Genomic DNA, 13542 nt, shown 5'->3' with positions numbered 1-13542 from the left:
CCAGCAGGGGGCAGTGTTTTACTGGCAGTTGTGTTGAGATGTTTTCAGACGTGTGCTTCTGTTTGTTGTTTTTGGGTTTTTTTTTAAACCACCGTGTCCACTTGACTCCCGCAGGCCTTCGTTGTAAATAAGTTGTTCTTAATGACTTGCCTGGTTAAATAAAGGTTACGCTTACTCACTTGTGGCATAAAAGTGGCATTACAGGAAAGTGCAGCCCCAGTTCACCTTGAACTGAAACTCTTTAATGGACAAAGTCACAGCATCTCTTTTCTTTCAGCTTTGGTTAAATCAAAAAAGTTTGAAACTATTTTTAAATACAGGAATTTACAAAAAGTTCCTTTACAGAGACCTGGCAGCAGAAACGGAAGGAAAGACAAAAAGATTTCATGTTTTTAAAATAAAGTTTCCTGTTGGTTCTTCTTTTTATGAACAGAGTTTACTTGGTCAAAGTCTGAAGCTTTCGACGTTCACGAAAGATTTGATTTTTCTGCTTTAAACACATCACAGAATAATCGGTGTCCAGTGATGCTCTTGAACAGCACAGACGCCGATACGTCAGACGGGAAATGCCTGAGACATTTTTATTTTTAAATGAACCGTCAAAGAATCCAAAATATCTGAGCTGAAGATAATAAAGATGCAAACAGTGGGAGGTTCTCACATGCGAGCAGATGGTTTATTTAGTCTTTTTTTAAAATCCTTTTTAAAGCTGATATTACTGTTATTGTTGTTCCTGAGCTTCAGAAAAGGCTTAGCTTCCTGCTGGAGAACCTCTGTTCCCTAAAACAGAGGTTAATACTTCACTCATGGCCGAAGCTCACCGCCAGCTCTCTTGGTAAATATTCTTTCAGGTACTTTCCGTGCTTGTTCAGGTGTTGCGGGACGGTTTGTCTCATTATCATGTTGTGTTGGATTTAAAGTGGGTTTTGGAAAATCCCCTCCATGCTGAACTGCAGTGATATTAATTTTCAGTCCCGTGTGTCAGTAAAAGCTTCTGCTGACCCTCCACTCACCTGTTTAGCATTAAGGGCAGGTTAAAATGTGCTTTTTACGCCTCTAGTCTGAAATCATTCCACTGAACGCGATGTGCTGAGTGTCGGCCGCCGAAGCTGTTTAAACTGTTCAAACTGGATGTGACTGCGGCTCCTTCCATTTCTCTGTTGTACTGTTACCGTAGTACTGGTGTAACATAAATGTTTTCTAAGTTATTAAAACCGACATCCCGGCATCTCCTCGAAAACAGCCTCCGTGTCTCATTATCATTCCTTCACCTGGATCTGTTCTGCTTTCCGTGTTTGTTCATTCCAGTGAAAATAGCCACACTTCCCAGATGAACTCCTCACAGTCAGCTGGTTTGGTGTATTTTAATCAAGCCAGGAAAACTTTGAAACTCATGAAATATTCAGAGTAAAAGTCCAAATTTTTTGCTTTTTATTTCACTTTATTTTTCCAGCATTTTGAGATCCGGGGCTGGAAAACACTTTAAGGCAACTGAATGCAAGACGGTCATGGTGAGCCTGGTAGCAAATGGATTTAAAGGGAAAAAGAGGTTCATTATTGATCAGCAGATCAAACCACATGGTATTGAAAATGTACTTTTAACATTTTTACAGTGAGATATTAGAAAGGGATCACACATCACGAGTACTGATGCTTGTTTCTGTTATTATGGGTCATTAAATGAAAGCAGGTGTGGCTGTGATATCACATGACACAAAAACGGGGTTTTATTTCTAAACTTCATTTGGAGCTGCAGGTTTTGAACAGCTGAAACTGAAAACATCACGTGAAGATTTCACAGTAAATCCTACATAAACACTGCTGATCAGTTATTTTAAACTTCTTTTACACGATAATTTCTATTTTTTTTTCGTAGAGATACATTTATAGAGTTTAAATGTAGTTTGAGGACACATGCAGTACTCGGCAAACTGGCTTTTGTGATGATCAGTGAGTTTGAAGTGAGGCTGTGGGATTTTTATGAAGCACAACTTTAGTGCAGTGCCTCCATCAAACCACACAAAGGGAAAGTTTTTAAAAGTAAACTTTATTTAAACGACCATCAGACACTGCAGGAGTTGAACATAAGACAGAAACAAAGCTTCTTACAGGCCTGATTACATCAGACTGAACAGCACTGAAACAGATCGACTGTAATCAAAGATGGACAGAACCCCGTTTGTGGAGGTGAGAAACAGGATATCAGACATGCAACTGAATTTCATTGTCTGTCTTGAAACCAGAATAATCGAGCCGTTCATCTACTCAAAGCTCTCCTTTTATCCTGTTATAAATTGAACACACCCCTTTCCTTTAAAGTGGTATGCTCCATAAAAGCTTACACTAACTTAAAAGCTCATTCCCTGCCAATTGACCCTGTGCCCCCTTCACCTCCTTTTCATTTCACTTGGGTTCATCTGGATTTGATTTAAAGTTGAAAGCAAAAAACTGTAAAAGTACACAAGACGATCTCGATCTGAAGAAGTGCGCGTTTGTTGATAACTAATCATCTTGTAGGACAATGTTGGTATCGGACACTACCCGATGACTGTAGGCCAGAAGGAGTAATATAAATAGAAGTAATAGAAAGTTTGACTATATGGATTACACCCAGAGTAAATGGTGTAGAAAGACCAGGGTCAAAGTTTACCAAAGGAGCCCAGATCTTCAGTCATGTTGAGATTAAAGGCTAAAATAATTGTGATTCTGACTTCTGCAGTAATCAGAAAGCCTACTGCACACCTGAACACCGTGTTTATTCTGCTTTTCCCCCCCCTAATACTGGCCGTAAATCACAAAATAAACAAATAACTGGCACCATGAACTCAAGCAGGGCTGCATTCTCACAGGAGAGTGGCTGCCCTCTGCTGGCCATTAGAAAGAATGCAGCTGCCCCCTCACTCAGTGGTCTCAGCGGGTTTGTGAGCACACAGCTCATCCACAGGTCTACACACATCAAGTCAAAGATGGACAAAGTGGTCATTTTAGTGTTACCGAGTGATCTACACTCACTGAGCACTTTAATAACAAACCCTAAAAATACTGAGCTGAGACCTTGCTCTCCAACTCAGGGTCGCGATAACTAGGGAGGCGTTATAATGAAGTGCGAAGCGAGCACTGAGATTAAATTGAATCTATAATGAAACATCACAAAAAAAAAATCATTATTATATTCAACTAAGATTAAAGTGACTCTGGGACAGTTTTACAAAGAGACGACAGCAGGCGGCACAAACCTGCTGCAGGTAGATAATCTCATGCACGTCTGAACATGTCTGCTGTCCGGATATTTTACAGACTGCTGGTACAAATAATGAAGTGGCAGATTTTAAAAATCTTTGGCATGTTTCTGCCATGAATAACAAACACAGAGTCCTGTGCGAGGATGACACGTAAACAGTATTAGCTTCATAACGAGCGAGAGCACGCGACCAGAGTTCACCTCGGCCGTCAGGAATGAACGCGTGGAAATTAAAGATAAAACACATTAAACTGTCTAATAAAAACTGACATAGAGAAGCTGCTGACAGAAAGTTAAATCTGGGGAAAAAGAAAACGTGAAAGTGTAAACAAATTTTTACAATCAAACTCTGACGTTTTCAGGATATTCCATAGACCGTATAAGAAAGATGGCAGCAGCCACAGCCATGTTATCCATTGGTTTGCCGTGTCTGGTTTCTGAAGCCTCCAGTTGAAACTTTTTGAAGTGGGTATTTGGACTTTTTAAAAACACTTTTGGTCTCTGTTAGATTCAAAAAATTCCCTCCTGTGGTTTTTTTCATGAAGGAGGGAAAAGGAGGAAAGATGTGGAGAATTCATGAGGATTCAAAGGAATTAGATTTTTCTCTGCTGCCTGTTTCAAGGACTACAGCATCCTTAAAATGGACTACAAAAATTCAGGCTGTGTAGATGAGATCATGCTGCTGAGAAATATCATTTCGTTAGCTGCATCCATCTTTTACTTACAGTCTATGGATATGTCTGTGAGACATTTCCGGGCGTTGTGGAACTTCAGAAATGTTTCCCGGCTCCAAATCTTAGATACCGGTGAGTATCGAGCTCGTCAATATCGCAACAGTGATGGTACCAGAGAGGTCGTTGTCACGGCGATCGCCCTTGTCCTTCAGGTGGAACGTTTTCTTTATTTCTCCCTGTTCGGCGGGCAGCGTCACCTGACCCAGGAAGGAGTCCTTCAGCACGTTGTTGTTGTAGATCTGAGAGACACAGAGAGACAGAAGGTCAGCGCTTTAAATGTACACACACACACACACACACACACACACACACACACACTTCTGTGTGTTACAAACCTCGATGCCGATTGGCTGGTTTGCTTTCTTCCTGTAGAAGAGCCCCTTGGTGTCGAAGACGGGACTGCACGTGTTTTTATAGACCGGCGAGCAGACCTTCTGTCCTTCGCAGCGAATGATCACGTAAGGATCCGACGCTGGAGAGACACAGTTGAGTTATCAACACTTCAGTGGACATTTCATGATGTTTCTGAGCTACAATTTACAGATGTCCCCTAAACGCATCGCATGCAGGTCTCACCACACTTTAAACATTTATTTATAACAGGACTTTAAACCACTTTATTCTGAGTTTTCCGGTTTTATGATCGGAAGCCACTGAATTCAAAAGCTGATTAATCATCAGGCCGTGATCTGCGGTAAAAGTCTAATACCCCAAATCGTTCTCACAAAGCCAAACAAACATGCCTGAGTGGATCGCGGTGGTTACGTCCATCTTTTATATACAGTCTTTAAGGTGTAAGGAAGGTTTCCTGTGAAGAACAGAAGCATTTACCTCCGTCTGAGTCCTGTGCAGCGAGTCCGTCAGCCTGCAGTATGTGGACCTGAGTGACCAGAGAGGGATAACCACACATCCCCGACCAGCAGGTCTTCTGGGGCTCGTCCAGAGTCAGCTCCCTGCGGGACAGACAGGAAGATCCATTTCTGTGGTTCAGTGTTTAAATGTGCAACGCTGAGTACACACAGAATGATAATTAATGCTTTCATGTGTTGTTGTTTTCATAAAGTCTTTATTGGCTGCGTGTCTGAACTGAGAGGAAGCCCAAAGATCTCCCCTCACTCTCAGTTCCCAGCATGGAAAACAAGAGTTTATTTTCCCCTGAAAGTGCAGCAGGGAGGCCGTCCGCCGTCTTTACTGTTCGCCTACATTAATAGAAACAGAAGAAAATTTCTAAAAATGGCGAGCTAAACCACGTGTGCCGCGTACTTGCAGTCTGAGGTGACATCGGTGAAGACGCGGAGCAGGAAGTCTCCCTCCAGGCCGGGGTCGAAGGTCGTGGGTATGATGACGTAGCGGCCCTCTTTGAGGTCGATGCGCAGGAAGACAGACCTTGAGTTGATGTAGATGCTGCCGCCAACCTTCTGCTGGGTCACGTGCATTCGGTACGTCCTGTTTAACTCCACCTGAACAGGAAGCAGCAGAAGTTTTCACTCCAGTTTAAATGACTGAATCCAATACAGCCACAGCCGTCCTTTAAATACAAACGACCTGGACATTTTATAACAACGCCCATGAATATCTGACCTTGTGTATGTCGAAGCCGATCGCCAGGTTTTCTCCTCGCCCCCCTCTCAGAGTGGCCCTGCGGTCCTTCTGCTGCAGACAGATCAGCACCTCATCCTCCGGCTTCTTCACGTCAAACACGTACTGCGACACACAGAAACGAACATGCACACAGTCATAAACGCACAGGATGAATTTTAACCTGAAACTCTGAACAAATGAGACACCTGCGGGTTCTGGAGAAAGGAGTGCTTGTTGTTGGTGCAGCCCCCAGCTCGGTTGAGCAGCGGGTCATCGTGGCGGTGCCAGGAGCCCCGCATCACCGCCTCCTCCCAGGTCTTGTGTAAACTCAGGTAGGATGTGTTGATGAGACGGCACAGGATGAGGTCGGTGAAGTTGGCGATGAAGTCATCAAATGTCATCCTGCAGGAGGAGGAGAGAAAGGACTGGTATGATTTACTGTGAGATAAAGTTGAAAAAGAGCCACCAGGTGGCAGCGCAGCACTAAAACTCACCAGAACTCTCCGTCGTCCTCCACAGTGACGCCCATCTTCTCCCGCTCACTCTTACTGACCTTCTGCCACTCTTCAGAGCTGCAAACAGGCACAAACGCTTCATCTGTATCACACCACAGATCTCAACAAGAGAACCTGTTCAAAGGATTTCTCTCTTCCTCACCTGTCGCTCCACGGCCCGTTCCACTCTCTCTTCCCCCAGGGGTTCCTCATGCGGATCATGTTGAGTTTGTCTGACCTGAAGTAGGCCAGCAGGCCGTGGCCCAGCCTCACCTTGCGGACGTCCGTCACGGCGTAGGCGTGGCCCTTGACCAGGCCACAGTCCAGCCTGGCCTCCATGTCCGCTTGAGTGGTCGCCTGGAACGACACGTCGAGAAGATGAATGAATTCGTTTGGCTGGCGTGGGTTTGCGTTTGACGTGTCCTTACCCGGATCGAGCAGCTGATGAGGCCTCCTCTGTTGTGAACCTTCAGGACTCTCTCGAACAGCTCGTGCTGCTTCTCTTCGTCTTGTTTGTACCCGTTCTCTATCAAATCCATCGGCTCGGACACGCCTCCCGTGAAATCCACGAGAGCATCGGCCGTGTTGCCCCCATCCAGAGCTTCGTAGCACCCGTACATCCTGGAAAACACACAAACATTTACATTTATTTTTACTATAAACAAACGTTTGAGTCTCATTCTGCTTTTCAAGTAACTGTCCAGATTTACAACAGAGTCAGGGATTCATGCCCTCATTTTTTATTGCTAATGAAACATAATTACAGGGAGTAAAATTTATATTTAATCAATTTGACGTTAACATTGTGAAATGTTAAACTAGGATCACATCAGCACCTGTTTGAATTTCACTGTTGATGAGAAAACAGATCTGCTGTGGTGGTCCCTGAGTTTAAGGGAAAAATGTCAGAGTTAAAAATCGGACCCCTCAGATTTCATCTCTAAAAGCACAGAAGGAAACTTTATACTGGACTCATTCACGGACTCAGTTCACATTAATCCTCCTTTATCTTATGCTGCCTTTGTGAGGCTCCTCAGCCCATTTTCATCTGAAAAGGGCTGTTTTAGCTCCTCCCCCTTTAAACTAACCCTTTTCTGATTGGCTGCACCTTGTAATCAGAAGGTTTCAGCACTTGTAAGACATGAACGTAGCTTCCGAGTGGGAAAAATGAAGCCACTGTGGAGGTGGCTTAAACCTGCGTTCTATCTGAAGTCCACCAGATGGCGACAGCTGTGCAAAGAGACTTCCTGTCCTATGTTAGTTTGTGGGAACACTTTCCTTCAGAGTTTAAGGTGTCAGTCCTTATTTTGGGACAACCTCACCTGTTTGTATGTTTCAGGAAAAAAACCCCATCCAATCAGAGTTCTTAAAATTCCTCCATGTATCGCGTTATTGGTTCTGAGCTAAATTACTTTAATTTCAGTTCCTGTTTTTATGTCACTGGAGAGCCTTGGGTCAGTTTCTAATGCATTTGTGTATTCCTGAGTCATTTCTTCAACATGAGTTTCCTCGAGTGTTTCTTTTCTTTCCACAGCTGTAAAATATTTAAGTGATTTTATTTCTTCCTGCCTCTTCATATCCTCTGTTTTTATTAGCTGCTGTTTTCAGTTACTGATCTGAGGAAGTGCTTACTTGGCGTAGGCCTTCTCCACCAGCGCGCTCCAAAACTCATTGCTGTCGTTGGAGTGGCAGTACACCAGCTGTCCATTCACCGTGGGGAGCCGGTCATCGATCACTACGTCCACCCACTCTCCAAACCGCCAGAAGCGGAAGTGGAAGATCCCGGCGTAGGAGTTCGGTTTGTCTTTGTCCCACTCCTGATCCTTCCAGTCAGGAATCACCTTTGAAAAAAACCCCCCCCCCCAGAAAAAACATAAAAACCATGGTCATCACCCCACTCGAGCTCAGACGTAACCGCGGTGTGCTCAGCTGTGTCATATCTGGGGAGCAGCCTCCCGGGGATCTGCGCCCTGAATCCAACAGGAAGTCGCCCACAGATGCCGTTTTGGTCATTTTCAGGCCTTTTACACGCCTGGAAACATCTGCACGTCAACGTTAAATGAGGTTCAGCGCCACCTTGTGACATTGGGAGTTTTATAACTCGTTTGTTCAACAGCCAATTAGAATCCAGGGCCAGACCTCAATCACGCCCAAAGGAAACACCAGGACCGCAGCTCAAAGGTGCGACTGACCATCGCTGCTTACAGCGTTATTTATTTTACAGGTGATGTCCTTGAAGGCTGTTTTAAATGTAAGCCACATATTAAACAAACAGTATGTGGACATAACAGTGTTTAAAAACGTGTTCAGGTGCAGACAGGGAGCGATTGTGGGTTCTCTAATGTAAAATATATTTTCTCATCTTTACTTTCTATTAAAAAAAAAAACAAAAAAACAATGTAGATAAACACAACAGCTCCACACTACAAACACGTACAGAAAAAGATTGAAACGAGCGATTTTCACTCGTTTCCCATTAATGACATTAAGCGTCTCTGATTAACAGGAGCAACTCAGGATTAAAGTTTTTAACGAGCGAACGTCATCCATCCACATCCTGCGCTGAAACCCCAGCTGACAACACGTTGACATAATCCATACACACACACACTCCCCAGTGAAGTGAGTGATATAAATAAATAAGCGATCCATTGAGCTAAGACGAGCCGGGCTCCCAGAAGCCCTCAGGAAACTCCCACCGTTCCCTGTCATACGTCAGCAGCGTTTCCTGTTGCTTAGCACCTTCACACATCACCTGCCTGCTTAACACCTTAAAAAAAAAAAAAAAAAAAAAAGACCTCAAAAAGTATTTTCAAACATTTTGTACAGTCTGTAGAGAAAAACGAATCTACAGAAAATGCTCTCAGCTGTTCTGTGTTAGCTTCAGCGTTCATGTCAAATATAAACTGCTTTACAAACAGCTGACCTGTGTGATTCTGCAGAAATGTTCAGTTTCTGCAGGAACGTCTGACTCAGGCTGGACAACCGAAATAACCCGAGCAGGGTTGGCTGCACAACCAGACGACTAACAAATGTGACCGTTACTGTCACAATAATCAGATGTTTGCATCGATCTCATCTCTCCTGCCCCCTCGTGCTAATCAATACGTCCCAACCAAACTACCCAGTGGGCTCCAGGGGGGAGATGGGACAAAATGAGAAAGTGGTACACTGTGATGGAAACTGTTGGGAAGGGAGGAGGGGGAGAGGAGCCTATGAGAATAGAGTGAGAGAAGAAAAGAGGCTGAGACTAGAAACTCCATCAGAGCTTCATCTCTCACAGCATCCATCCACACAGGCAGGCTCTTCCTTTCTGCTTATCCCAGGAATAAAACCTTAGAGATGGACGCTGATGAGGCCAAATCTCCCTCCAACACGATTGTGCTGGAATTCAAAGAAGACACCGCGCTGACAGAGGTGAGGCTTTTACTTCTCAACTTCAGATGCAAAACAGAAAAGTCTGTTGGCACAATGTGTGGATGAAAATTTCAGAATAAAGTGCAGCTGGATCAGAGCAAGTACGGTTTTTAATGTTTATTTCATATAAAGTTTCATTTTCTGTGTAACTTTAGCTCTTTTTAATTATTATAATGTGGCGGGGCAAAATGTAAAAGGTCAAGTGTGTGATGGTAACAAAGATGCACAAAAGTCCCATCAGACTGACGTGTGATCACTCAGCTGTGTGGCTGTCACAGTGAACTCCTCAAACAGCACAACAGGACATATCTTTTGTTGGCTAATTCCATTAAATATGCTCCAAAAGGCACAGCTGAGAGGTCCAGTTCAGTGCGTGTGTTCATTAGCAGATGTGTAACAATCAGCTGTAACAGTCTGTGTCGGCAAGCCTGCCAATCAAAGCAGCCGCACTAACTTTACAGTCAACAATTTATTTATTTTTTAAACATTTTTTAAAACATTTTAAAAATAGAGCAGCAGTGCCTGTGACACTTCAACTATCATCTCCTCTGTGGAGTTGCACAAAATATTTTAAAAAAATGATAATAGTTGATAAAACTGCAGACTCATAATTTTAATTTTATAGGTGTGAACGGCACTTTGTATAAAATAGCCCAGAGAGCACATCATCCGTTTGTGCCATTCATCTGCTTTTCTTTTAAAAACACTGCTTATTCTGACACAAATGCACAAACCTTTGAGCCCCATCACCTTCCCGTCATTATGAGTCTTATCAGAGACTGATACCGGCACCCAGACTGAAAGTTTCCTCCAAACCAAACATGAACTGACTTCCTGTGTGCTTCTTTCCTGTGCAGATGATGCGCCTTCGCGTGTCCTCCCTGCAGCGGTCAGGGCAGAAGCGTCAGGACGGCGAGCGTCTGCTTCTGCCCTACGAGGCCGTGTATCGGCTGGACTTCGCCATCCAGGAGCTGAACTTCTCCCGCTGGTACTTCTCCCTCTCCGGCTACGGCCGCGTCACCATCACCGGTATCTGCCAGCACTGGACCCCCGACCTCACCAACCTGATGACCCGGCAGCTGCTGGAGCCCATTGGAACATTTTGGCGTAATGCCGGCGACCCCGAGGACTCGCAGCTCAAGTGCCTGGAGGCGGATATGCAGGAATTCGGCGAAAGGATTGCAGAGCTCGCCAAAGTCAGGAAGGTCATGTACTTCCTGCTTGCTCTCAAGGACGGGGCCGAGGCGGCGAATCTCAACTGCTCGATCGAGTTCACGACAGAGAAATGACTTTTATTTAGTGCCAGTAGAATCCTGATAGAGTCTAGAAGAAGCCTTTAAAAATTTCTATTCTATCAGCCATTGTTTTACTGTTGATTAGAAAAACCTGACAACTCTGTTTCAACCAATCAGAGATAGATGAGCTTAAATATTCTCCCTCGAACTAGTTAAACAGTAACTCTCTTTCTATCTTTGAGTGTAAGTAAGACGCCGGTTTGATTTTTTTTTAACAACAAAAGTTACATAAACACCAAAAACATGCTTTAAAGCAAGTATTTCAACACAAAAGCAACATTTTTTGTGAAAATAAAACCTGAAACGAACACAATGACAAGAGAAAGAAAACAAATGCTCTGAATTAACACTTAATATGCTTTTATATATGTTGGTGCTAATTAAAGGGACAGTTCACCCCAATGGATGCAGTCCGGTTTCTCTATTTCACAGACATAAGATCCATTTGTCAGTGTGTAAAAAACAACTAAATTAGAAAATTATAGAAGATATCAAGCAAGATGAAGAGCCTGGTATCAAAGTATAGGTACAAAGAAAACTTTTCATATGTTTTAACTGGTTTGAAGCCCACGTGGTGATATGAGTTTCCAAACATTCTCCAGTAAACAATCAGAAACATTCAGTGTATCAATGCTGGTTTCTGTTACAATGTATCACATCTGAGAAGTTTTGCTATTGAAACTATGCTAAATACAATGTTACTGATGCTCGCAGGTCTATCTACTAGATTATTTAATTAGGTTTCATATAATAAATATTGACAGTTTTTAGAACCTCTAAAATTTTCTGAAATTATTTACCTTTGAATAAAAACACTAAAAAAAACAAAAACAACTTATGATCAGCTGACTGTTTTAACAACATGTCGATTACTTTGTTTTGTGACTGTTGACTTGCTGCAGTTGTTGTTTCGTTGTTTCTTATTCCTTTCATTGTTTCTATAGATAACCAAATATTTCCACTGCATGCCTGCTGATAGAAACAGAGATCAATGGTGTGACGCCAATTAAATAACCACTGAAAGCCGTGTGTGTTCTCATTGGTGCTGGTTTTTATTGGTGTTACTGAGCAGGAAAGAAGTAACGAGGGTGGGGACAGTCGTACACAGTGAGGATGTAAGGAGGCAACAGTGGAGGAACTTAAACGTAGTTACAGCACTTCAGAAAGACATCTACTGTAATGAAATTTATTCCCCACGCTTTGCAATTCATTATTGTAAATGTAAATGTTTTTAACAAATGATCAGACAAAGGAGGGGTTGTGGTTGTTTATAATTTAAACACTCTTTGGATCTTCAGATAAAGCTCCAGAGTGTGATCAAAGTGTGGGTGGGCTCTTTAGTTTTTTAAAAGAAGCCAAATGAGTCTAATTATAGATTGAATGCTGTGTTGAGGCTGTCATTTTCAGCATCTATGTGTATGTTAAAATTAAATTGCTCACAATAATTATTTTAGCTGAGCACCAAATTAGATAAAAAGTCTGAGAAATCAGAAAGAAACTCAAAGTGTCAGGTAGATGAGAGAGAAAAATAAAACTGGTTTTTGAGTTTTCTAATTAGCATTGACATATCTACAAGTAAGGCTTTAGATAAGTAAAACTCCGCCCACAACTTTATCCAGCATCAGAAACCTAAATGAAACAGAGCTTTTAGATCAGTGTGGACTCACAGGGATTGTGCACTGACCGCATTACTGGAAACTCAGGCCATGGTCAGCAGTGTTTTCCCTGCTCAAAATGGGCCCTTGAGGGAGTCTACTAACGTTAGCACAATGGGTCATAGTTAAGACACCCACTGTTTACATGTTGCACTCTACACCTGTTTAGCCGCTTGATAAACAAACTATTTTATTTTTAAATTTCTATCAGGTCATTTCCTGTTTTATTTTGTTATTGTGGGTACTTGTCTGTTCCTGTCAGCTCTACTTCCTCCCTTCCTGATAATTGCTCCGCCCTCATTAGTGTTTTCTGCGTTTAGCTTCTCTTTGCTCGCTGCCAGATTGAGCTGTGCTGCTTGTCAGGACTAGTCGAGCTTTCTAGGAACACAGGAATTTGTGTTCTTGCATTCGTTCGTCTGAACCTCATTTAGATTGTTTGTCACACCATCTTCTTCCCATATGTGCCCACTACACATTTTTGGACTTTTAGACTGTCACCTTCTGCCACGTTTACTAAAAAAGTAAATTAAACCTACTTATAAATGATCAGAAATAATCTTTATTACAGTTCTGCTGATTTTCCTACAAGTTTTCCTACACCTGTGTGTCTATAAATCCACCATTATAACAGTATATTTAATTGTTTGAAGAGGTTAGAGGTCTGTGTTGTAACTTGTGTGATCCTGCTTCCTCCTCTCTGTGTTTCTCTGTTGCGAATGAATGGAAACAGATTAGAAAAACTCCAGCGTGTCTTGGTTTGCTCTACAGTATCTGGTCTTGGCTTACAATAGTTCCCACTGTGGTTCCACTCAAACTTTCCACATTACTGAAACAGGCTTAGCAATAAAATGATGGGGGCTTTCTCTCCAACAATTCCAACAACAAGAGCTGGGAGAAGCTTGCAAGTTGAGTCGAGTTGTTTTTCCTTTTGACAGTTCTGACATTTCCTTTTCATGCCTCCTAACCACTGTAATCTTTGCATCACAAGATAATAAAAAAAAAAAAAAGCACCCTTTTAACTGGACATTGTAGCAGATAACTCGAACATTTTGCCCTCTGGATTCACTCATTTGAAAAATAACGGCAGCTACTTTTAAAAAATGGTCACAATCTTCCAGGGTGAAC

At 42.7% G+C, this 13542-nt stretch overlaps 2 protein-coding genes across 2 annotated transcripts in view; one reads left to right on the top strand and one right to left on the bottom strand.

Moving 5' to 3' along the window:
* Window positions 1-2028: 2028 nt before the first annotated feature.
* LOC308401522 (calpain-5-like) overlaps window positions 2029-13542 on the bottom strand; it is a 32054-nt gene continuing 20540 nt past the window's right edge. The window contains exons 4-13 of the mRNA XM_080889782.1: window positions 7683-7891; window positions 6479-6671; window positions 6214-6407; window positions 6051-6128; window positions 5763-5958; window positions 5557-5679; window positions 5239-5435; window positions 4807-4928; window positions 4311-4447; window positions 2029-4214 (exon numbers count right to left, since the gene is read on the bottom strand). Of these exons, the coding sequence (XP_080745908.1) occupies window positions 4038-4214; window positions 4311-4447; window positions 4807-4928; window positions 5239-5435; window positions 5557-5679; window positions 5763-5958; window positions 6051-6128; window positions 6214-6407; window positions 6479-6671; window positions 7683-7891 (1626 nt within the window). The 3' untranslated portion in view covers window positions 2029-4037. The remainder of the gene's footprint in view (window positions 4215-4310; window positions 4448-4806; window positions 4929-5238; window positions 5436-5556; window positions 5680-5762; window positions 5959-6050; window positions 6129-6213; window positions 6408-6478; window positions 6672-7682; window positions 7892-13542) is intronic.
* ompa (olfactory marker protein a) lies at window positions 7947-12849 on the top strand. Its single transcript, XM_080889783.1, has 2 exons — window positions 7947-9467; window positions 10325-12849. The coding sequence occupies exons 1-2, from the start codon at window positions 9393-9395 to the stop codon at window positions 10754-10756; spliced, it is 507 nt and encodes a 168-aa protein (XP_080745909.1). The 5' UTR covers window positions 7947-9392; the 3' UTR covers window positions 10757-12849.

Source organism: Rhamphochromis sp. 'chilingali' (genome assembly GCF_963969265.1).
Source record: "Rhamphochromis sp. 'chilingali' genome assembly, chromosome: 8".
Taxonomy (NCBI): domain Eukaryota; kingdom Metazoa; phylum Chordata; class Actinopteri; order Cichliformes; family Cichlidae; genus Rhamphochromis; species Rhamphochromis sp. 'chilingali'.
This window is presented reverse-complemented; position numbering and strand designations above follow the sequence as displayed.